Genomic DNA, 22602 nt, shown 5'->3' with positions numbered 1-22602 from the left:
GACGGCACAGGCCCCAGCTGCCAGACCTTTGACCTCCAGGGCCATCTAGCCTTACAAAAGCATCCTGGGCATCTCGCCACATTATTAACTCACAATAACTTGCGGTCAGCTAATCCTTTATGGTCTTTCTGTTTCCACAAACAGTTGTGAGTCTGAGAATCCTTGAGTTGGCCGTTTCATCCTCCCTTTCGGGCAGTGGGTATGAGCCCCGTTCCAGTCTCTCCAGATCCCTTCCAGGCCTCCTCCTGCCATCGGGACCACACACTTTCCCCCTGGTTCTGTGCAGTAGGTGCTCTGATGAGACTGGTTTCCAGGTGCTGAGCAGGGCAGGCTGTGATCAGAGTAGGTAATGGGCCGCCAGAAACTTCCTTCAGGCTTTGGGTCTCACGTTTCACCCCAGCGTGGCACCCGCATCCCAGGCTCCGGGCTATGGTTGGGCAGGCTCATCTTTAGGCCTAGCCCTACCTCTTCCCGGGCCCCACTGATGAGAAGCCTCTGCTCTTCCACCCTGGACTCCCAGAACTATCTCAGGGACAAAGGGTGCAATAGAAAGTCTGTCTATTTCAGCTTGTTAGTGCAGAGCTCCTGAGGACCTGAGCAGGTCACATCGGGAGACTCCGGGGGCCCCACAGTGCTCGGGAGAGTTTGATGGACAGTGCTGTTGTGAGCCCCCAAGAGGCAGAAACAGACACATGGCCCCTCCAAAGGGGGAACACCAATGACCTCTCCTTCCACTGATGTGGGGGAAGAGACTGAAGGGGAGAAGGTGTCAGGTTAGGCCCAGCGGCTTTTGGCCAACGTGTGTCCACTGTCTTTCTAAGTCCAGTTCTAGGGGGGCTCCGTGATGCTACCAGACCACACATGGCTTCAGCAGCCTCGAGGTTCTGCACACCAGACTTCTGTCTCTGTCTCCTCCCCAGGGGTCAGGGCTCCAGGGCCCCAGGGAGAGGGGCAGCTGATGCCAGTGTCAGATGTGGCCTGAACCTAACCTTGAGACAAGCCCCCTGCTGATCTTGGAGAGAGAGGGCAGCCGAGGAGGCTCTGGGCAATGAGGAGATCTGGGTCAGGCTGGAAGATGCTGCTTTCCCATTTGACACAGAGGCCATGAAGAGGGGGCAGAGGGGACTCACCTGACCATGGAGACGGGGGAAGAGCACTCACCTGGCCATGGACCATGGAGAGGGAGCAGAGGGTACTCATTGAGGGGACTCACCTGGCCATTGAGAGGAGGCATAGCCTATCCCATGGGCCTGGGCTGCAAGGACTGAAGTTTTTAGTTGACCGGAAGCCTTCCTACAGCAGGTCTTTCTGGAGGATCTGTTTGATTGTGGCCTGCTTTTTCTAGAAACTCACCCTGCCACAGGGAACCAGAGCACAGCCATCCCTGCCTGCAGGGCCCCTGCCCTCCCAGTCTGACCACTTCTAACAAAGCTCCCTGAGGCCCTGATGTCCCGTGGCCTTCTAGTGCCTTACTGGCCTGCCGTCGCCGTCATGGGGACTCTCGACACTTTGCTGAAACCCTCACACACTTCCACACTTGGGCAGCCTCTGTTTGGGTTGCATCCCATCCTTACTGCCTGGAGAGGCTCATGAAGAAGGTCCTAGGGCTCACTGAAGAGCCTCCTCCCTTTCCCACCCCACCCACCTCGCCCTTCCTCACCAGGCTCACTCATCACAGCGGCACAGAGTTTTAGTTTGGGGATTCACCCATTCATTCTTCTTCTTTTTAAAAAATCTATTTATTTATTTATTTATTTATTTATTTATTTATTTAAAGACCAGGTTATGAGACTGGCTAATTTTTTTTTTTTTTTTTTTTTTTTTTTTTGTATTTTTGGTAGAGACAAGGTTTCACCATGTTGGCCAAGCTGGTCTTGAACTCCTGGGCTCAAGCGTTCCACCCACCCCGGCCCCCATAGTGCTGGGATTACAGGTGCCTGCCAGCAACCCAGCTAATGTTTGTATTTTTAGTAGAGATGGGGTTTCACTATGTTGGCCAGGCTGGGCTGGAACTCCTGGCCTCAAGTGATCCACCCGGCTTGGCCTCCCAAAGTGCTGGGACTATAGGCGTGAGCCACTGCACCCGGCCAGGGGTTTTGGTTTGTTTATTTTCATGGCCCTTATGGGGAACAAATCTTATCTTTAAATGTATTCAGATGTGCTTTTCCAAAGTTTCGAGACTGGAGAATATGCTGAGAATATGCTGGGTTCTGTGTTCAGGGCTGAAGAGGATGTGACGGTGAGTAAAACTCAGTCCTGTCTATGTGGGGGAGACAGACAGGTAAACGGGTAATATGGGGGCAGGTTTCATATTAAGGGATGCCTTGAAAGGACCCCTCACTCAGCCTAGGGGTCCTAGAGAAGGTGACCACGGAACCAAGCCTAAAGGATGAGCAGAAATTGGGTGAACGTGGAGGCTGGGGATAAAGAAGGGAAATCATGAGCAGGGCCAGGATGGAGGGGAGTGTGGTAGGGTGAGCCGAGGACTGCAGGATCTAGCCAGGGGAACGGAGAAGGGCTCCAATGTTGGAAGGCCCTGGAGACAAATTAAGGAGTCCAGTGTAGGAGCCGCTAGGAGGTTTGAAGCAGGGGAGCCTGGAGTCCATCTGCATTCACGATGGTCCTTTCTGAAGCAATACTCAGAAGGGGTGCTGGAAGGCTGGATGTCTGGCTGCATGCCAGAACGAGGGACAAGAAGTCAGGCAGGGACCCACATTTTGGGAGTGTGGTGGTCAAAATGCTCCAAAATATTCCCAGAAAGGCATCCCAGAGGCCTGTTCCCCCATGGCCACCATGTGCCACAAGCTTGGGCCCAGCCGCTATGCTTACTCCATATAAGGCTGTTGTAGCCAGAGGGCCCTGGTGGACTGGGAGACCCTGCCTCCGGTTGGGACCATCAGTTTCCTCCCACTAGGATGAAGAGTGTGGCCTGTGGTGCTGGTGGGACTCATAGTAGACCACCTGGGAGAACACATAGACTCAGACCGGCAGGGCAGCCCTCTCTGCCATGTTGGATGAGGAGAATCTATTCTGCAGAGGAGGCCAGCGTGCACTGGGGAGAGGCCCCGTCCCAGAGAGAGGGTCTGAGACAGACATGGGGGCACTTGATGGATTTCCTTTTCCGGGATCTGAGCCCTCCTGAGGGCCCTTGGACTCCAAAAGTGCCCTTGTATCTCTATAATAAATCCTCATGTTTCAAATTCTTCAGCTGACCTAAGTGGGTTTTTCATTGTTGCCATCAAAAATGTTGACTAAGACAGTGGCCGTGCGTAGCCTTGATGATCTGGTAAGTGGGTCTTTGTCCCCTTGAATTGGTTTAAAACTCATTCCCAGTGTATGGCATGGATAGCAGAGGCAAGAAAGAAGAGGAACCTGTCTTCTTGCCTGCTGTTTCCTTGAGAGTGTCTGAGCATCTTGCTGGTCTATTCCCAGCATGGCTGCGTGAGGCAGCCAGAGGGGCCCTGGGGCTTTCTGGAGGGCAGAGTTCCTCCCCTTGCTGAGGTCTCCATCTCTCCCCGCCTCTTCTGCACCTTGGGGCTGTGGGGTTTGGGAAACATCGATCTTCTGGAGATGCGTGAGTCAGAGTGAGCACGTGGCCCCAGGAGGTGTTTCCAGGGCAACCAGGAGCAGCTTCTCCTGGTCAACCAAAGAATTCCCCACGGAGGTCAGAGGGTGCCAGGGGTCAACAGGAGCAGAGAAAGTGCAGGTATGCCCAGAAAGATGTGAGGGAAAGGAGGGGCCAGGACCCCCCTTGGCCTCCCATCCCCACTTCCAGAAGCCCTGCAGCTGGGTGGCCTGCCCTGCCCCCCAAGGCCCTTAGTGGCTGCCCCAAGGGCACCCATGCTTGTGAGCAGCCCCCACCTGCCTGCTTGCTGGGCTTTTCCAGGGAATTCAATTAGAGCAGTGGCTTCCTCGCCTCCTCTGCCCAACTCCAGGGCTGGATCCTGAACCCCACCTGCTCTCCCACACAGGGCTGGGGATGGGAGGAGGCAGGGGCTGACCGGTGGGTCTGATGATAAATTGTTTATTGGGATCCTGCTGGGGGGAAGGGGAGCTGTCCTGTCCACTCCTGGCTTGGCTGCTGACTCAGAATAGTCCTTTCTTCCATGCATCTATTTCTCCATCTGTTCAACAGGCAGATTCAGCATCTTCATCCCGCCCTGGGCTGAGGAAGAGGCTTGGTATGTTTTTGTTTTTCCTAGGGGAATTCTTATCTTCAAACTACAGTGTTTTTACCATACACACAAATAAAAACAATAGCAGCTAGCCAATGATTGGCTTAATTATGACAATAATTGAGAAGAGAGAGGGGGTGGGAGTGGAGCACGTGGGGCCAAAGCTGCTTATTTCCCAAGTCCCCAAGGGCTTTTAGTACTAACCAGGAAGCTGGGACCTGAATTCCCCCACCACTAGTGCACCCGAGTCAGAAGACACAAAATCGCCTAAGCGGCAGGTGCTCGGGTGAGGGCTGTGTCCATCTTGCTGCTGATGGGGTGGTTAGAAAGCCATCCCAGGGGAAGGCATTCTTTCTAACAGCCTAAATTGGAGGGAGAAGGAGAAGGGAGAAGCAGTGAGGCCCTGGAGAGACCAGCCCTTCCTCAATGCAGCCTCTGTGGAACCAGGAGCCCCCAACATAGATACTGGGTTCAGGTGAGTCGGGAGGAAGGGCTGTGGGAGGGCCTAGGCACAGCCTGCGCTGAGCTTCACAACACAGTCATAGGCAGTGTGGCCAGGGGCCTCTCTGCACACCCTGGGGTTGGACCCCTACAGAAGGAGCTGGCCCTGGACCCTCCCTGGGGTCCACGGCCAGCTCCCACCAGACCTAGGGTGCCAGGGCACCCCTAGACTGTTCTTCACTGCATCCCTGATCCTCATCTCTGAATCACCCTTTGATGAAGCCCCACTTCCTGTCTCACCCCACTGTAACTGGACTATGCCTTCTACCATTGTGTTCTCTCATCCCCTGGCTCTGAGAAAGCCACAGAGGCAGCAATGGGGAGGGTAAGAGCTCTACTGTGGGCCCAGCCCTGATTTACACATAAGGCCCTAATTGCCTGATAACCCTACCAGGGACAGCAGGACATCCCTGAGCCTCTCACCCACCCTGCAGACCATCCTGAACTACTGCCCTGGGCTGAGCTTGGGGGTCCTGGGAGCCATGGAGCCAGCCCTTCTCTCCAAGGCTCCCAGTCAGGGGCAGGGAGCTGCCATGGAATCTCACAAACTTTGATTACTTATTTAAATACGAGTAACACGCGTTTAGTGCACAGAAATGAGGAAGTACACGTGAGCAAAAGAGAATGAAAAATCGCCGGCAACTCCATTGCAAAATGATTGCTGTTTTACACCTTCACTGTGTGTACTGATCTGTAATCTTCTTTTTTTTTTTTTGAGACAGATTCTCGCTCTGTCGCCCAGGCTGGAGTGCAGTGGCGCGATCTCAGCTCACTGCAAGCTCCACCTCCCGGGTTCATGCCATTCTCCTGCCTCAGCCTCCCCAGTAGCTGGGACTACAGGCGCTCGCCACCATGCCCGGCTCATTTTTTTTTTTTTTGTATTTTTAGTAGAGACGGAGTAATCTTCTGTTTGAGGAAATGATCGCCATTTTACACCTTCGCTGCGTGTGCTGGTCTGTAATCTGCTATTGGCGGAAATGATCACCGTTTTACACCTTCACTGCGTGTGCTAGTCTGTAATCTGCTATTTGCACTTATGAGTGCATGTGAATATTTTTCAGTCACAAGAGACATTTCCACGGCATGTTCTTTAGCAACTGCCCAGTGTGTGATGTAAGAGGCTCATTTTGCTGGTTCCTCAGTGGTGGCTTTCAGGACTGTTTCTTGATATCCTCCAGCCCTTCAGTGAATTTCCCCATGACCTGCTCAGCTACAGGCGACTTTCTGGGCATTGGGCATACAGCTGTTCACAAAACAGAGACCTGTGCAGACACGTTTCTCGTCATATCCTATCAGTTCTTTCAACTGCTGACTGGATGAGGTATGGCCAGGCCAAAGGGCACACCTCTGGGATTTGCCCTCCCAAAGGCCTGTGCCTGTCAGGGTGGGCCTCTGTTCCGGATTGGCCTGGCAGTGGGCACCGGGCATGACCTGCAGGGACAGAGCAGGTTCCAGATGAAGCAGGGAGAGCAAGCCTGGGTCCTGGCCCTGTGTCTCTGGTGTTATGACCATTTTGACCAGGGCTTCACCAAGCAGCTGTTTTCCCAGCTCCTAGACTGGGCTGCTGGGGCTGGGCATGGAACAGAATATTTGAAATGGGGCCATTCTAGGTGATCCCAAGCTGCTGAGGTGCCTTTTGGACCCAGCTGGTGGCAGCCGTTGCCTGCAAGGATCTAGGTGGTGGGGAGCCCAGGCCACCAAGGGCGGTCCCAGCCTGGCCCTGCCCCCTACCCTGTGCCTCCACCCCTGCCCTTCCTATGCTCCAAGGCAGGCAGGGAGGCGGGAGGCCAGGTAGCTCAGGAACCCAAACCTGTCGGGCAGGTTTTGAGAGCTGTGGAGAGAGGGACAGAGGCTGGAGAAGGATGCATGGCCTGCCCTGGGCTTGTCTGTTCCCTCCTGAGCCTGAGCCCCTTACCTTCCTGACCCCATGAAGCACGCACTGGCTCTGCTGGCTCCCCTGCTGGGCCTGGGCCTGGGGCTGGCCCTGAGTCGGCTGGCAGCAGGGGCCACAGACTGCAAGTTCCTTGGCCCGGCAGAGCACCTGACATTCACCCCAGCAGCCAGGGCCCGGTGGCTGGCCCCTCGAGTTCATGCGCCAGGACTCCTGGATTCCCTCTATGGCACCGTGCGCCGCTTCCTCTCGGTGGTGCAGCTCAATCCTTTCCCTTCAGGTGAGTGTGCCCCTCCCCCATGAGGGCCTCAGCATTTGGGTCCCCAGCCCGGCTTCCTCTGTCCCACTCTGCCATGGGATGTGCCCAACCTACAAGCAGGCACTTGCCATCTTCCTGGGGTAGAAGGCGGAGGATCTGGGGAGGGCTCCAGAACCTGCTGTGTGACTGTGGGTAGGCCTCACTTCCTCTCTGAGCCTCAGGTGCTCTGTCTGTAAAGTGAGGAGGTTACATTGGAAATACATTAGACCTGACTCAGACATCCTCTTAGTCTATCGGTGCTTGGGTTGGGTGGTCCAGGAGTGGCTGAAGGACCCTCCCAGTCCTGTCCCTTGCTGCTTGAGGGGAAGAACTGCCAGGCCAGGCCCCTTCTCTGCCTTTGCCCAGGCTCAGGACTGACCTGTAGGGTCCAGGAGGAGAGGTCTGCAGCCTCCTCTCTGCTCGCCCTCCTGTAGCAGTGCCGAGGTCAGGGCCGGATGGCACAGGGCTGCGGTGATGCAGCCTTCTGCGAGGGTGCCATGGTGGTGGGAGGAGCCCTGCCTCAGAGCCACTTTGCCCTGGCAGTGGGGAGAGGAGGGACACAGGGGCAGGGCAGTGGCTGTCCCCAAATCCTCAGCTTGGCTCTTTCCCATAGAGTTGGTAAAGGCCCTACTGAATGAGCTGGCCTCCGTGAAGGTGAATGAGGTGAGCAAGCTGGGGAAAGGTGCTGGGGGAGGGAGTTCTGGGGTGAGCAGCAGGGTGGGAGCAGAAAAGCCTTGGCTCCCCTTAGCCCACCTCGCTGGGTGTCCACCAGGCAGGGGCTCAGGCATCCTCTCCCCTCCTCTGTGGGCGCTGCAGTCCGTAGACCTGGGTGCAAACCACAGCTCTGCCATTTACTGGCAGTGAGGTTTGCAGGGAGCTGGAACTTCCTGAACTTCAGCTTCCTCCTGTGTAAGATGGTGATGAGCAGTAAGAATGCGGTCACCTCTGGGACGGGTTCCATGAGATGCAGGCCATGCCCCTGACGGCACTCCCGCCCCTTCTGGTTTCCCTCTGGACTCAGGCAGAAGCCAGGGCTGGGCAGTGGGGGTCGGGTCACCCCTCATGCCCTGCTGCCTGCCCAGGTGGTGCGGTATGAGGCGGGCTACGTGGTGTGCGCTGTGATCGCGGGCCTCTACCTGCTGCTGGTGCCCACTGCCGGGCTTTGCTTCTGCTGCTGCCGCTGCCACCGGCGCTGCGGGGGACGAGTGAAGACAGAGCACAAGGCTCTGGCCTGTGAGCGCGCGGCCCTCATGGTCTTCCTGCTGCTGACCACCCTCTTGCTGCTGTAAGGCGCTGCCCAGGGCCCGGGCAGGGCGGGCTGTGGCCCCCAGGCTCCCTCTTACCCAGCAAGCACCTTCCTCCTCCCTCCATTCCCACAGGATTGGCGTGGTCTGTGCCTTTGTCACCAACCAGCGCACGCATGAACAGATGGGCCCCAGCATCGAGGCCATGCCTGAGACCCTGCTCAGCCTCCGGGGCCTGGTCTCTGATGTCCCCCAAGTGAGCACTGTTACCCCTCACCCTCATGTGCCCCTGTGAGCACTGGGCCCGGGCAGGACAGAGCCGAGTGGGCCCCCGATGGCCCATAACCAGCGCATCTGAAAGCCGCCTCCTCTCCCGCCCTTGCCTGAGAGTCGACCACCCTCAGGGTGGATGCCATAGGGGCAGGGAAGGGGCCAGGGAGAGATGGGCGTAAGGACTGTGGGTGACCAGGAAGGGCAGCCTCAGGGCCTTGTGTTTGCCTAGGAGCTGCAGGCCGTCGCACAGCAATTCTCCCTGCCCCAGGAGCAAGTCTCAGAGGAGCTGGATGGTGAGGGTCTCGGGGACTGGCAGGTGGGCTGGCTCCTTCCAGGGCCCCTGCTCGGGTGCCTCTCACTCCCTCATTCTGGACACCCCCGGGAACAGGCTGGTAGAGGTGGGGATCAGGCCGGCTGGAGAGCAAGAGTGGCCGCCACTCAGCTGCTGGAGGAAGAAGCCGTGTCCCCGCTCCTTCACTCCCCTCCACCCCTGGGCTCCTGCAGAGCCCGGTGGGGCCTGGGGAGGCAGGATGGGAATGGGGAGGGCCCCTCCACTCTTGGGGACCCACCCTGCAGACTGCCCTGTGCTCTGCAGGTGTTGGTGTGAGCATTGGGAGTGCGATCCACACTCAGCTCAGGAGCTCCGTGTACCCCTTGCTGGCGGCCGTGGGCAGTTTGGGCCAGGGTGAGCTGGAGCCGCATCCTGGATAGTGTGGAGCCCAGCGGGTATCCTCCTGGGGCGATCCCACCTGCACCTAGCCCTGGATTTCCTGAGCCACCTCTGCCCCACCTGTGACTTCCCCATCGCTGTACCCCAGGATCCAGCCCCCCTCCCCTGGCTTAATGTGCCCTGGGGCAGTTTCCATTGTAGGCAGGAGGTCAATGATTTGCAGGTCCCTTTGGCTGGGGGAGGGGAGTTCTGCCTCCTGCAAGGCGTCTGGGGATGCATATGGTGGACCCTGCTCAGGCTGGGTGTGGGTCTCTCAGTCCTGCAGGTCTCCGTGCACCACCTGCAAACCTTGAATGCTACAGTGGTAGAACTGCAGGCCGGGCAGCAGGACCTGGAGCCAGCCATCCGGGAACACCGGGACCGCCTCCTTGAGCTGCTGCAGGAGGCCGGGTGCCAGGGAGATTGTGCAGGGGCCCTGAGCCGGGCCCGCACCCTGGAGCTGGGTGCTGACTTCAGCCAGGTGCAGACCCAGGACAGAGTCCTCTTAAAGCCACGGAGGGCTAGCTGCCTGCTGCTCCTGGGATCTGGCAAATTCCCAGTCCCCTTGCCCCAATGTTCCTCCCTTGCTCCACCCACCCAGGGTTAATGCGGGTCATCCTGGCAGTGGGTGGAGTGCTCCCCAGGCCACGCCCTGTACGTGAGCTTCATGTGTGTGAGCTCCTTGAGTTCTTGCTGCCACCAGGGGCAGTAAGAGCCATGGCAGTCCTCATTTTACACTTGAGGACATTGGGGTTCAGAGGCCTCTGCCCCCCTCATCCACCCTCAGGGATCCCCTTCAGGCCTCTCCATGAACTTTGTCATAACCCACCTTCCCCCATTTCAGGTGCCCTCTGTGGACCATGTCCTGCACCAGCTAAAAGGTGTCCCCGAGGCCAACTTCTCCAGCATGGTCCAGGAGGTGAGAGCCACCTGGTCTGCCTGATTTCTCCCTCACCTGCCAAGTGAGGGCCTCTGTTTCCCCCTTTTGGGCAGGAACCCAGTTGAACCTAATATTTGGGGTCCCACCCACCACACAGCACCCTGGGCAGGGGACTCCCGACGACCATCCTTGGTGTGCACACAATCTGTGCTCAGATGGGAGAGCTGGGCCCTTCAAGGCGGCAGGCGTCTGGGGGTGGCAAGGGAGCAGTGCTCAGTCTGAGCCCAGAGGGCAGGCGGCTCCCCTGGGTGGAGATGGGCCAAGGGGGAGGATGCGGTGTTGTGAGTCAGCGCCCAGGACCCAGGACCTGGAGCTGGGGAAATGATGAGTCAGCCATGCTGGGTGGCTGGAGTGGAAGGTTCCAGAAGGAAGGAAGTCAGAGCTGAGGCTAGAAGGGTGGACTGGAGCTGGACCTTCAGGAGCTAGACCTGACAGTTGTGTGGAGGGCGGCTGAGAGTTCACTGCAGTGGTGGGAGAGGGATGGGGGTAGGAAGAAGAGGTCCGGGAGGAGCAACGTTTTGGGAAGTTGAGTCAGACTGGGCCAGGGGATGGGAGAGGAGGGCAGCGACCAAGAGAAAAGAGGGAAACTGGGAGCACTGAGGGGGGCCCTCCCTCTAGGCCTGGTGACTTTGGGGTCTCCCAAGAGGGGACACTGGGCAGAGATGGGGAGGCCCAGCACTACTTGGTTCCTGCAGGAGAACAGCACCTTCAACGCCCTTCCAGCCCTGGCTGCCATGCAGACATCCAGCGTGGTGCAAGGTTAGGCCGCACGGGTCAGAGGCAGCTGCCAGGCATGGCTTCCCACCCCACCCCTACCAGGGAGGCTTGTTGAGAGAGGACTGGGGTGGCAGGGGACTGTCTTCCCTCTGTGGTTCCCAGATGTTCTTCCTGCCCGCTTGTCTTGTTCCTGGGCCCCAGGGTGCCCTCCGCATCCCACAAGTCCCTGCTACTTTGGGCAGAGCTGAAGAAGGCAGTGGCCCAGCAGCCGGAAGGGGTGAGGACACTGGCTGAAGGGTTCCCGGGCTTGGAGGCAGCTTCCCACTGGGCCCAGGCACTGCAGGAGGTGGAGGAGAGCAGCCGCCCCTACCTGCAGGAGGTGCAGAGATACGAGACCTACAGGTGCTGGGCACCCGCAGGGTGGGATGGGGTGGGGTGGGGTGGGCAGCCCAGCCTCTATGCCACCCTGACAACCTGAGCCCCATTCCCAGCCTCTATCAGCCCCTGACTGTACTGAGCCTCTGTGTTTTTTGTTTGTTTGTTTGTTTTTGTTTTTTTCATTTTTTTTTTTTTTTTTTGAGACGGTGTCTTGCTCTGTCACCAGGCTGGAGTGCAGTGGGGCGATCTTGGGTCACTGCAACCTCTGCCTCCCCGGTTCAAGTGATTCTCTTGCCTCAACCTCCCAAGTAGCTGGGACTACAGGCGTGCGCCACCACGCCCAGCTAATTTTTGCATTTTTAGTAGAGACAGGGTTTCACCATGTTGGCCAGGATTGTCTCTATCTCTTGACCTTGTGAACCTCCAGCCTTGGCCTCCCAAAGTGCTGGGATTACAGGCCTTAGCCACCGCGCCCGGCCGCTTCTGCATATTTTTAAGCCAAGACCCCTGACTCCAGAGGCCTCCAAGTCCCTATGAGGCTGTGTGCCCTTGGAACCTGAGCCTGGAGACCACACAAGAGCAGTAGGGCCTCAGGAAGAGTCTGTATCTGCATTTCTGAAGCCCCAGCCTTGGGGTTAGAGGCCACACCCGGTCGCCACGTCCCGCACCTGTCCATGTTGGTGCCAGCCACCTCCTTTCTTAGTGACACCCATGTCCTCTCTGTGGCAGGTGGATCGTGGGCTGCGTGCTGTGCTCCGTGGTCCTATTCGTGGTGCTCTGCAACCTGCTGGGCCTCAATCTGGGCATCTGGGGCCTGTCTGCCAGGGAGGACCCCAGCCACCCAGAAGCCAAGGGCGAGGCTGGAGCCCGCTTCCTCATGGCGTAAGAAAGGGCTGGGAGAGGGGAAGGGTCCCCTCTTATAGGGCTGGCTGATTACTCTCGCTCCTGAGCATAGCTCCCGGTGTGGCTGCCAGTGTCAGTGTCATCATCTGAATAAAGGAGTTGAACCAGAGCAGGAATGGCCAACAAGGAGCTCTTCCTTCCTACAGCAGGGGCAACTGTAGCACCTAATGGGCACTCCTTACCCTGAGTCAGACACAGCCTAGAGTCCCTACCCCAGCTTCCAGGCGGCCCCCACCACCAATAGGCAGCAGCACCAGAGGTGGAATCTGTTTGCCAACCCCAGACTAGACGGTCTCTAAGGCCAAGGCTGCCACATACAGTTGTACAGGCTGTTCACTGAACAAGAGTACCTGGCTAAGGGGGTAAGTGGGGGCTGAAATCCACCCTATGTTTTACTTTCCAAGCCTCACAGCCTGACATGGGGCTGTGCCTGCCTCATAAGCCCTTCGAGCCCCCTGGTCTAAGATCTTTACTCCTCAGACCTGCTGGGATTCTGCCCTGTCGGCAGGTCATGCCTGGTCATGCCAGGTGACCCTTTTGAGTGCTGGGTCCTGGAGTAGGTCACCTCCATGGGCCCTAGGCACAGAAGTGAGCAGTCTTGGCTCTTTGGGTTTTGTTTGTTTTTTGTTTTGTTTGTTGTTGTTGTGACAGGGTCTTGCTCTGTCACCCAGGATGGAGTGCAGTGACACCATCATGGCTCACTGTAGCCTCACCCTCCCAGGCTCAAGCGATTCTCACACCTCAGCCTCCCAAACAGTTGGGACTACAGGCGTGTGCCACCACCCCCAGCTAATTTTTAAAATTTTGTAGAGACATGGTCTCACTTATTGCCCTGGCTGGTCTCATACTCCTGGACTCAAGCTATCCTCCCACCTCAACCTCCCAAAGTGCTGGGATTATAGGTGTGAGCCCGGCTAGTCCTGGCTCTTTGAACAAAACAGCTGTTCTCTCCTCTAGGCTGCCAGGGCCAGCCAGGGAACCAGGAACAGGGTGGGGATGAGGTGAAGGTGAGGCCGGGACAGTCAGGAATACTGGGTTCTCCCTCCTCTCCAGGAGGCCAAGTCCTCCAAGCTCCTTTCCTCTAAAGGCTCTGTCCTGGGGCCAACTGGCTGAGCAGGCTGGCCCTGGGGTGAGGGTGGAACAGAGGGTATGGTCAGGGCAGCCAGTCCCTGCTGTCCCTCAGTCCTGCCTCTCGCCTTCCCCAGAGGTGTGGGCCTCAGCTTCCTCTTTGCTGCACCCCTCATCCTCCTGGTGTTCGCCACCTTCCTGGTGGGTGGCAACGTGCAGACGCTGGTGTGCCGGAGCTGGGAGAATGGCGAGCTCTTTGAGGTAGGCCTGTCTCTGCTCACAGGCCCTCCTGGGGAGAGAGGTGGGGGGCGGTATCAGCAGAGCAGGAGGGTTGGGGGAAAGTGGGGGTCGGGGGGTAAAAGGGAGAGAGGGAGGGGAGGAGTGAGACAGACATGGCCAAGGAAAGAGACAGAAACCCACCAGTGGATGGTGGAGGGAGAGAGCACCCATGAGTCCCTGAGATGCTGCCCAGGCCCCAGGGCAGGGACCCTGAGAGATGGCACCCTGACCCATTCCCTCTCATCTCCTAACACTGTCTGGGAGCTGGGACCCTGGTGCCCGGTGAGCTGCGATGCTGGACCGGGTTCTCTGCAGAAGATCGGGCTGGGCACCCCTCCTAGGGATTCATGGGAAGAGCCCCTGTAAGGATTTGGGGCCCAGGGGTCACCAGAGTTAGAGGCCAGGTGTGAGCTGGGGTGAGGGGATGTTTTCTACCCCTGGTCTGTGCTGTGCCACAGCAGTACAGGGCCAGGCCCTAGGGGACCAGGGTGGCCTTGCCCCCACCCCGCTCTGTGCCCATTTCTCACTGCCCCATCCCCAGTTTGCAGACACCCCAGGGAACCTGCCCCTGTCCATGAACCTGTCGCAACTTCTTGGCCTGAGGAAGAACATCAGCATCCACCAAGCCTATCAGTGAGTGGACAGCCTGGGCAGAGCTGGGGACCGGGGAAGGAAGGAGGAGGGCCGGTGTCCCTCAGGGGACATCAGCCCCCCCGCCACCCCCAAGGCTCATCGTCTGCACCCCTCACTCCTCCTCAGGCAGTGCAAGGAAGGGGCAGCGCTCTGGACAGTCCTGCAGCTCAACGACTCCTACGACCTGGAGGAGCACCTGGATATCAACCAGGTGAGAGAACGTTTTGGAAACTGTGAGGAGCCCTCCTCAGATCCCCCTCCTCTGGTGTTTTTGCCTCTGTGGAGGCACCGTCTCTTTGAACCTAGGAGACCTGAGAAGTCTGTGTGAGCGATTAAGGTGCCCAAGGGCAGAGGCCCAGTTATCAGCTCTGGGGAAGGTCCCGGGTGTGTAGGTGGGTCCGTCTGCACCTGAAGGCTATGTCCAGCCCCAAGCACAGCCAAGGTGGCAGCAGGAAAGGCTGGTGACAGTGAGCAGGAGGATGAGGGGGCCCATGTGTCCTGACTGAGGACAGGCATTGGCTGGGATGCTCCACTTGGGAGGGGGAGGCTGGGGAAGGACGTGGCAGTGACAAGGATGGTGGTGAGTCTGGCTAACGTTGGTGCAGGGCCTGCCAAGCTCACGCAGGTGGGAGGTGGTGGTGGCAGGATTCCATCCCCAGCCTGACAAACAAGCCTCTTCCTGTAACCTCTGGAGTTACTGGAACTTGGTGTGTAGAACTGGAGACACTTGCCAATGCTGGAAAGAGACAGTTCTAGAATGAAGGCAAGGAAGGGCTGTTTCACAAGAGGGATGGACTTTGAGAATGGGGCTCTCCTCATGGTGCACAGCAGCTGGAAGACATTCACTCCTCGACTTCCACGCTCCTAAGCATATGCTGGGGAAACCCACATCCCCTGGCCCCGGTTCCCCTCGCCCTCCCCAAACACAGAGCATGCTAACTCCTGATTTTGCATCGTTCTGGGAAACCCTTCCAACCCCTGGATCCACCAACCAGCCTCGGCCCATGGACAGCACAGCCGGATGGCCCAGCCCCAACTCTGTGCCTTGAACTGCACAACCTGGGACAGTTATGCAGCTCACTCCTCCTTCCGCATCTTTAACCAGACAGGAGCTCCCCGAGCAGGTGATATCTCAGTGCTAGGCTGAGACACTGCCCTGTGGAGGAAGCCTGGCCAGGGAGGGATGAACCAGGGGCCTGGGCAGAGGAGCCCCCATCCCCTGCTGGCGGGAAGCCATGGCTCTCGAGGGGAGGAGTCCTGAGCTCTGGTCCTTGGCAGGGGAGGGTCCAGCTCACAGGAGAGTCTGGATAGATAGGGCTTTGGATTCAGATGCACTGGGCAGTCCTCTGAGGCCACCTGACAATGTACCAAATGTGGCTGTAAGAATCCTCGTCCTCAAAGGAGATACTGATGGGTAGGCAGACATGAGTAGGACACAGGGCTTTCCAGAGCACGGGGAGGGCACCAGCCACCTTTCCACTTCTCCTGAAGCTGCTGCCACTGATGCCTGAGACACGGCCCGAAGGCCCCCACCCGAGAGGGCCAGGCCTTTTCTCCTCCAGGAGAAGGCAGCCTGGAGGGATGCGAGGAGGAGAGCCAAGCTGGGCTGCAGTCTCTAACCACCTGTGTAACCTCGGCAAGTGGACGCTCCACTCTGACCTCAGTTTCTTATCTGTTAAACACTGGGCTGACTTTTATGACCTCTAAATCTCTTCCAGTGATAGTAGGAAAATGCTAAGGCTCTTTCCTGAAAATGCAGTTGCATTCATTCATTCATTCATTCATTCATTCATTCACACAGCTAACAAACTTGTCTCCTGCCCACCATGTGTGACCCTCCGAGTTAGATGCTGGGGGTTTGGGGCTGAATAGGCAGGCAAAGTCCCACTCTTGTGGAGCTGACAGCATTGAACAATTAACCCACAAATAAGATCATTTCAGAGCAACAAGTGCTTTGAAGGCCTCGACACAGCTGATAGGATAAAGAGCGGCTGAGAGAGCTATTTTATTTCAGGTGGCCAGGGAAGGTCTGTGTCTCTGCCCAGAAGCCAGATGGGCACTGGAGGAAGGCCAGGTCTTGGCATTTGGGGCAGGGGCCTACTGGGAGCCTGTCTGGGGCTTGGGGTGTCCAGGGCAGGGGGCCCTGAGGGCCTGCTGTGTGTTGCTATAAAGGAATACCTGAGGCTGGGGCATGGTGGCTCATGCCTGTAATCCCAGTACTTTGGGAAGCTGAGGTGGAAGGATTACTTGAGCCTAGGAGTTCAAGACCAGCCTGGGCAATATGGGGAGACCCTCCTCTACAATTTTTTTTAAAAGCCAGGTGTGGTGTCTTGCACCTGTAGTCCCAACTACTCGAGAGGCTGAGGTGGTAGAATCACTGGAGCCCGGGGGATCTAGGCTTCAGTGAGCTGTGATTGTGCTATTGCCCTCCAGCCTGGGCAACAGAGCAAGACCCTGTCCCCTTCCCCAACCAAAAAAAAAAAAAAAGCAATACCTGAGGCTGCATAATTTATAAAGAAAAGAGGTTTAAGTGCAGGCTGTATAGGAAGCATGGCACCGGCAGCCGTTTCTGGGGAGGCCTCAGGAAGCTTCCACTCATGGCCGAAGGCCAAGGGGAGCCAGCACATCACATAGGGAGAGAGGGAACGAGAGAGCCAATGCAGAGGTGCCACACTCTTTCAAACACGTGAAATAACTGAGCAAAACTCACTCATCACATGGCAATGGCACTAAGCCATACGTGAGGGATCCGCCCCCGTGATCTAGTACCTCCCACCAGGCCCACCTTCACCCCCAACACTGGGGATCACATTGCAACATGAAATCTGGAGGGGACAAATATCCAAACCATATCGCCTGGTGACCCCCGCGCTTAGGGGAGCATCTCTGGGGTCCTGGCTCAGCAACTGGGCATGACTCCCACCCTGCGCCCGCTCTCCCAGTACACCAACAAGCTACGGCAGGAGTTGCAGAGCCTGAAAGTAGACACACAGAGCCTGGACCTGCTGAGCTCAGCCGCCCGCCGGGACCTGGAGGCCCTGCAGAGCAGTGGGCTTCAGCGCATCCACTACCCCGACTTCCTCGTTCAGGTCAGTGGTGGGCACCTCAGCAGGGCTTCCTCAGCAGGTGGTGATGGAACAAAGGGGCCCACAGAGGAGCTGGGTGTGCATCTTGCCTTGTCCCAGCTCTGGCTCTTCCACATTTCCTGGGGCCTCTTCCTGTGGAGGTGTCCCCAGATCATGTGCCCCTGGGCCTGTCCTCCTGCCACCACCCCGGTCACACGGGAATGGACAACCTCTCCCCCAACCCAACAGCATGTGTTGCTGTTCATGGTCCTGAACCCACTGCTGCCGAGGACGCAGTGGGAAGTTGCCTCTTCCTTAGTTACACCAGAGGGTGCCTTATTTGTTCTTGTTGTTTCTATCTCACTGGGAAAATGTCTGAAATATTTCACAGTTCCAGGGAAAACTCACTGTGACTGATGTGTCACAATACACTTAGCTGGTGTAGGTTATATTTGATAAGACTGGGGATTTGGAGGCTGGGATCAGGTGGTGGTGGGCCCCAGGGGAGCTGGGTTCATCCCTCCTGGCCTCTTCTGTCCACCTGCAGATCCAGAGGCCCGTGGTGAAGACCAGCATGGAGCAGCTGGCCCAGGAGCTGCAAGGACTGGCCCAGGCCCAAGTGAGTGGGAAACAGGGCCCCGACTGGGCAGCAGGAGCCACAGGGGGCTTGGGAGGCGGGAAAGGGTGGGAGGATGTGAGGGCAAAGGCAGGGAACTGAGGACCCCCACCAGTGAGGCCTGAGGCTCCTGACCCCTGGCTGGGCTGGAGGGTTTTGCAGCATCAGTTCTGATTCAAGCTCTGCCACCCATTGGCTGTGTGGCCTTGGGCAAGACATGCAGCATCTCTGAGCCGGAGGTTCTTCATCTGTTAGGTGGACTGTCCTCCATCTCAGAGCAGATGAAATCACTTCTCTGGCCTCACGCAGTTGGGCAGGTGTTTCTGTGTGTGCCACTTGTGGGATTTGCTGGGACAGGTGCTGTGAGGACATTGGGATGAATGAGATGTCATGGCAGTTGCCCTTGAGGGAAAAAATAGCATTTTGTATTTATAACTATTTAGGATTTAAAAGTTCTCTTTGAAACATCCCATAGGCCCCACAACAACCCCACAGGGTGGGCAGAGCCAGAAGCGTCCTCAATTTCAGCAGGTGCCCCTGCAGCTCAGGCATGTTCTGTGACTGACTTAGGGGCACCCAGCAAGCTAGAGTGAACCTAGAATTTGGATCTAGGCCCCCCAAACCAAGATCAGGCCCTGGAGCTTAAGGAGGCATCAGTTTTCTGCCTCTGAGCCCAGCACTCCCACTTTCTCTTGGTATGTCAGACTGAAAGGCTGGGTGAGGGGTAGATGGGTCCTGGGTGGGGCCGTTCTGATTTTTGTATCATTTCAGGACAATTCTGTGCTGGGGCAGCGGCTGCAGGAGGAGGCCCAAGGACTCAGAAACCTTCACCAGGAGAAAGTCGTCCCCCAGCAGAGCCTTGTGGTCAGTTTGGAGGCCCAGGGAGCCTGGGGCCTGGGGGAGGGGAGACGTGGAGAGGGGACAGTGAAAGGGGAGGGAAGTTCTGAGAGTCCCTTCCCTCCCCTCCTCTCCCCTCCTCTCCCCTCCCCTCCCCTCCCCTCCCCTCCACTTTCCTCCCCTCTCCTCCCTCCCCTTCCCTTGCACTCCCCTAACCAGCCCTGATCTCTTCTCCACAGGCAAAGCTCAACCTCAGCGTCAGGGCCCTGGAGTCCTCTGCCCCGAATCTCCAGGTGGCTGCTGTTGGTGGGGACGTATGGTGGAGCACGGGGGCTGCAGAGGCGGGGAGGAAGTAGGAGCCCATCTCACTCTGCACCTCAGAGCTCTGCCCAGGTTGCAGGTGGGGTTGGGAGGAAGATGGGGGTGGCAGCAGAGCCTGGGGGATCACCACCCTTGGCTTGTCTGTTGGAGCTGAACCCTCTCCTGCTGAGTGTGCTGTGGTGTGTGTTGAATTAATGAATGGATGCGTGAATGTGGGACACTGAGTTGAGGCTCTCATCCCCTCCAGCTGGAGACCTCAGATGTCCTAGCCAATGTCACTTACCTGAAAGGAGAGCTGCCTGCCTGGGCAGCCAGGATCCTGAGGAATGTGAGTGGTGGGTGGGACAGGGAAGGGGCTTCCACCCCAGGCTTCTCCAGTCCCAGCTTCTCACTGTGGCTCCCAGGAAAGCTGGGCCTGTCCTCAAGTTGCCAGGCATGGGGGGTGGTGTGGGTGGGGGGCACTGCTGCTTCTGGGACCCCTACAGCCCAGACCTCCTTTCCTTCCTGCAGGTGAGTGAGTGTTTCCTGGCCCGGGAGATGGGCTACTTCTCCCAGTACGTGGCCTGGGTGAGAGAGGAGGTGAGTGGGGCCTCAGAGCAATGACTGATTCCCTGCTCCATCGGACCAGCTGTTCGCCCTGCTCTGCCCTGCCCCCACCCCCGGAGCCCCTTGGGGGTGACCCAGGCCTTCAGGATCAAACCCAAACTCCCAAACCTGGCATCTGCACCCCTGCTTGCTGGCTGAGCTCTGTCCACCCCACCTCTGCTGCAGCGCTTCCCTGAGCTGAGTGTGAGCAGGGTTGGCATTCTCCAAAATGTTTCATCACACCTGGCCTGCAGGTCCTTCCCTGGGCTGGCCCTTTCCCCAGCTTGTCCAAGGCCAATCCTCAAAGCCCAACTCCCGATGCAGACCCTTGCTGAACACAGCCTCTGCAAGCTGTCTGGACGCCCACACTAGGGCAACAGTGGTCTGGTTTTACCCTGAGTGTGTCTGTGTGTCTGTGTGTGAGTGTGTGTGTATGCATGCACACACATGTGTGCTTTCAAGCACTGTGGCTTGACACACAGTGCTGGGTCATAGTAGGCCTTAATCTAGGCTGGTGAACAGATGGAAAGGGGAGGGGCCCAGCGAGGAGTCTGTAGAGTATGTCCGCATCTGTCTGTACCTGCCTCTCTGCATGTGTATACAAGTGTGCAGTGGCCCCAATGGTGTCCCCAGGCCTTTCTGTGTCCCTGTCAACCACTCTCCCTGAATTGAATATGGGTGTGCGCCTGTGGGTCCGGGTGTCTCTGCATCACCTGCCTCATGTTGGCGCCACAGGTGACTCAGCGCATTGCCACCTGCCAGCCCCTCTCTGGAGCCCTGGACAACAGCCGTGTGATCCTGTGTGACATGATGGCTGACCCCTGGGTGAGTGCCCCAGCTCATCAGGGCTTGTTCACCAAGCCCCGAGCCTTCCTGCTCTCCAGGGAGGGCCGGGTGAGCAGGGTGTGAAGCCAGGCATGGCCTCTGCCCCGGCTCTGATGACAAGGCAGCTGGGTGAGGCTGGGTGCCACGTGGGTTGGTGAGCCGACCTCACGCCTTGTTGCAGAATGCCTTCTGGTTCTGCCTGGCATGGTGCACCTTCTTCCTGATCCCCAGCATCATCTTTGCCGTCAAGACCTCCAAATACTTCCGTCCTATCCGGAAACGCCTCAGGTGAGGGGCTGCCAGGGCTGCAGGCAGCATCATGGGCCAGGGAGGTGTCCTTTCAGCCGCCAGGGTCCCCTGTCACAGCCCCTCCTGAGACCTCCCAGGCAGAGGAGGCTCATGAGCGAGCCCTGAAGAGCCACACTCTGAGGAGCTCCAAAGCCAGGAAGTTCTCCCGTATGTCTGCCCCTTACCCTTCTTGCTGCATCCATTCGGGCGCAGCTTCATGGGACCCTTCCCATCCTCCACAGGGCTTCTGAGGAGAAACCCTCAGGGCTCTGGGTTTGTCCCTGTGTCGGGGCTGAGGGTCTGGGGGGAAGGGTATACTCACTCTCTGTCTTTGACACTGCAGCTCCACCAGCTCTGAGGAGACTCAGCTCTTCCACATCCCCCGGGTTACCTCCCTGAAGCTGTAGGGCCCTGTGGGTGAGTTTTCCCCAACTCGCTTAATTGCTCCCTGCCAGGGATTAAGGGAGTGGGGTGGGGAGGGGCTGGGGTCTGGGGTTTCCAGGGCCTAGGAGGGCAGGAAGGCTTGGGGACATGGTGGAGTCTGGGTATTGGGTGTGGCCCATCCAGCAGTGGGGCTGACAGCCCTGTTCTCCCCTCCCTCCCCTTCACCCATTTCCTTCTTAATCCCTGACAGGGTGAGGTGACCCTGAGGCTGCCTGTCCTCCCCTTTGATTTAGCCTGGGCCACAGGACTTCGGTAGCTCTTGCCCCAGAGCCCAGGCTGGCATCCAGGCCTGGACTGTCCCCAGTTCCGGCTTACCTGGCCCCACCTTGCCTGCTCCTTTCCACCCCTTTCTGCTCACGACCCCCATCATTCACTCTCAGAATCACATGGGACTTCTGTGCAGCTGCAGAGCCAGCAAGTCCCTCCAGGTGTCACCCCTTACCCCCATGCTGGTGGCATCCTCACAGGAAGAGCCTGTTCTCCACCTGCTGGAGCCTGGACCCTGGGGTGGGACAGAGGCCTCGTCCAACCCCACTCCCCTTCCCGTGTGTCTTCCCCCTGCCAAGCCTCCCCCTGCCCCTCTCTGAGCCCCTCGCCCCCCACACTGTCCTCATCTGGCCTCCCCCCGGCCCCCACTTCCCTCTTATGCCCTTCCTGGCCCTTTGCTTCCTCCCTTAGTCCCCTCTTCACCATATCTCCACTGCTACCTTGCTGGCCCCAGAGACCACCCTGCCCAACCAAACCACTCAGGTAACGCCACTAATCAGGCAGGGGCCACCATGGCCTAGGTCTGGGCTGGCTGCAGGCCCTGCCTCATGGCCTCTGAGCCCTCCACTGCCCCAGGGCCTTGGGCCCTCTGCAGATCTCATCCAGGATTTATTGGTGTCCAGTGGGGTGAGGGAGGCCTGTCTGAAGGCCGAGCCTCCCTGCCTGCACCCAAGTTAGAAATGGGGGTACCAGCACTTAGCTTCTCTCTGAGTGCTGGCTCCCAAGGAAGGGACCTGGGACCTGGGCCACAGTGGGGGCTTGCCCTTACCTCTTCAGAAGGAAGCATCTTCCACAGGCCCCACCCAGCTTTCTTAGGAGTGATCTGGTGGCCAGAACAAGATTTTGCATGGCCTCTTCTATCCTGCGCATGTGGCCTAGGGTCATCCCCAGCCCATCTCTGTGTCAGCCCTGAGTGCTGGACACTGCGTTCCAGAAATGAGGAAGAGGAGAGAGAAGAGATGGACAGACCTCAGATCCATTAAAGTGTTCTCACTTCCCTGAGACTTGGTTCTGGGTCCTTAAAACCAGGTTTCCTAGGCTGGGGCCCTGTACATAGTTGGTGTTTAATGAGTGTTTATGGAGAGGAGAGTTCTAAGGTCACCTCTGGCTGCAGGCATCCAGGGATTATTCCAGCAATCTGCAGGTAGGGAGTGGGTCCCAGCCTGGGAGCCTGCTGTCAGGAGCAGGCAGACCTGGACTCACAGCCTGGCTGTGATGCTTGTTCGCTCAGCTTCTCCATTTATGAGATGGGGAGAATAGTCACAGCCTCCTCAAAGGGTTGTGAAAATCAAATGTGATAATTTGTGGAAAGCCCTTAGCAGTGGCCTGGCACAAAACGAATGCT

At 57.8% G+C, this 22602-nt stretch overlaps 1 protein-coding gene across 6 annotated transcripts; it reads left to right on the top strand.

The window, feature by feature from the left end:
• Nucleotides 1-1827: 1827 nt before the first annotated feature.
• PROM2 (prominin 2) lies at nt 1828-22259 on the top strand. 6 transcript variants are annotated; one of them, XM_063789641.1, is made up of 26 exons: nt 1828-2239; nt 2915-4181; nt 4537-6847; nt 7479-7528; nt 7948-8150; nt 8245-8365; nt 8612-8675; nt 8978-9067; nt 9370-9572; nt 9936-10010; nt 10727-10790; nt 10991-11150; nt 11856-12008; nt 13235-13358; nt 13918-14009; nt 14136-14220; nt 16952-17098; nt 17622-17693; nt 18462-18554; nt 18767-18820; nt 19096-19176; nt 19359-19427; nt 20169-20258; nt 20440-20546; nt 20890-20963; nt 21181-22259. In XM_063789641.1, the coding sequence occupies exons 3-25, from the start codon at nt 6604-6606 to the stop codon at nt 20951-20953; spliced, it is 2505 nt and encodes an 834-aa protein (XP_063645711.1). In that variant the 5' UTR covers nt 1828-2239; nt 2915-4181; nt 4537-6603; the 3' UTR covers nt 20954-20963; nt 21181-22259. The 6 variants fall into 6 exon arrangements, with proteins under 6 accessions (XP_063645711.1, XP_063645709.1, XP_063645710.1 ...); XM_063789639.1 differs by having other exon boundaries at nt 1828-4181; nt 4537-4650; nt 5565-6847; XM_063789640.1 differs by having other exon boundaries at nt 1828-4181; nt 4537-4650; nt 5399-6847.
• The last annotated feature ends 343 nt before the right edge of the window (nt 22260-22602 follow it).

Source organism: Pan troglodytes, chromosome 12, assembly GCF_028858775.2.
Source record: "Pan troglodytes isolate AG18354 chromosome 12, NHGRI_mPanTro3-v2.0_pri, whole genome shotgun sequence".
Classification (NCBI taxonomy): Eukaryota; Metazoa; Chordata; class Mammalia; order Primates; family Hominidae; genus Pan; species Pan troglodytes.
Note: the sequence above shows the minus strand (reverse complement) of the source record. Positions and strands in the feature narration are given on the sequence as shown.

Coding starts and splice junctions, on each gene's coding strand:
- PROM2 (XM_063789641.1), top strand. CDS start 6,604: ATGAAGCACGCACTGGCTCTGCTGGCTCCCCTGCTGGGCCTGGGCCTG. Junction 10,791..10,990: donor GACATCCAGCGTGGTGCAAG/GTTAGGCCGCAC, acceptor TACTTTGGGCAG/AGCTGAAGAAGGCAGTGGCC. Junction 20,259..20,439: donor ACATGATGGCTGACCCCTGG/GTGAGTGCCCCA, acceptor GCCTTGTTGCAG/AATGCCTTCTGGTTCTGCCT.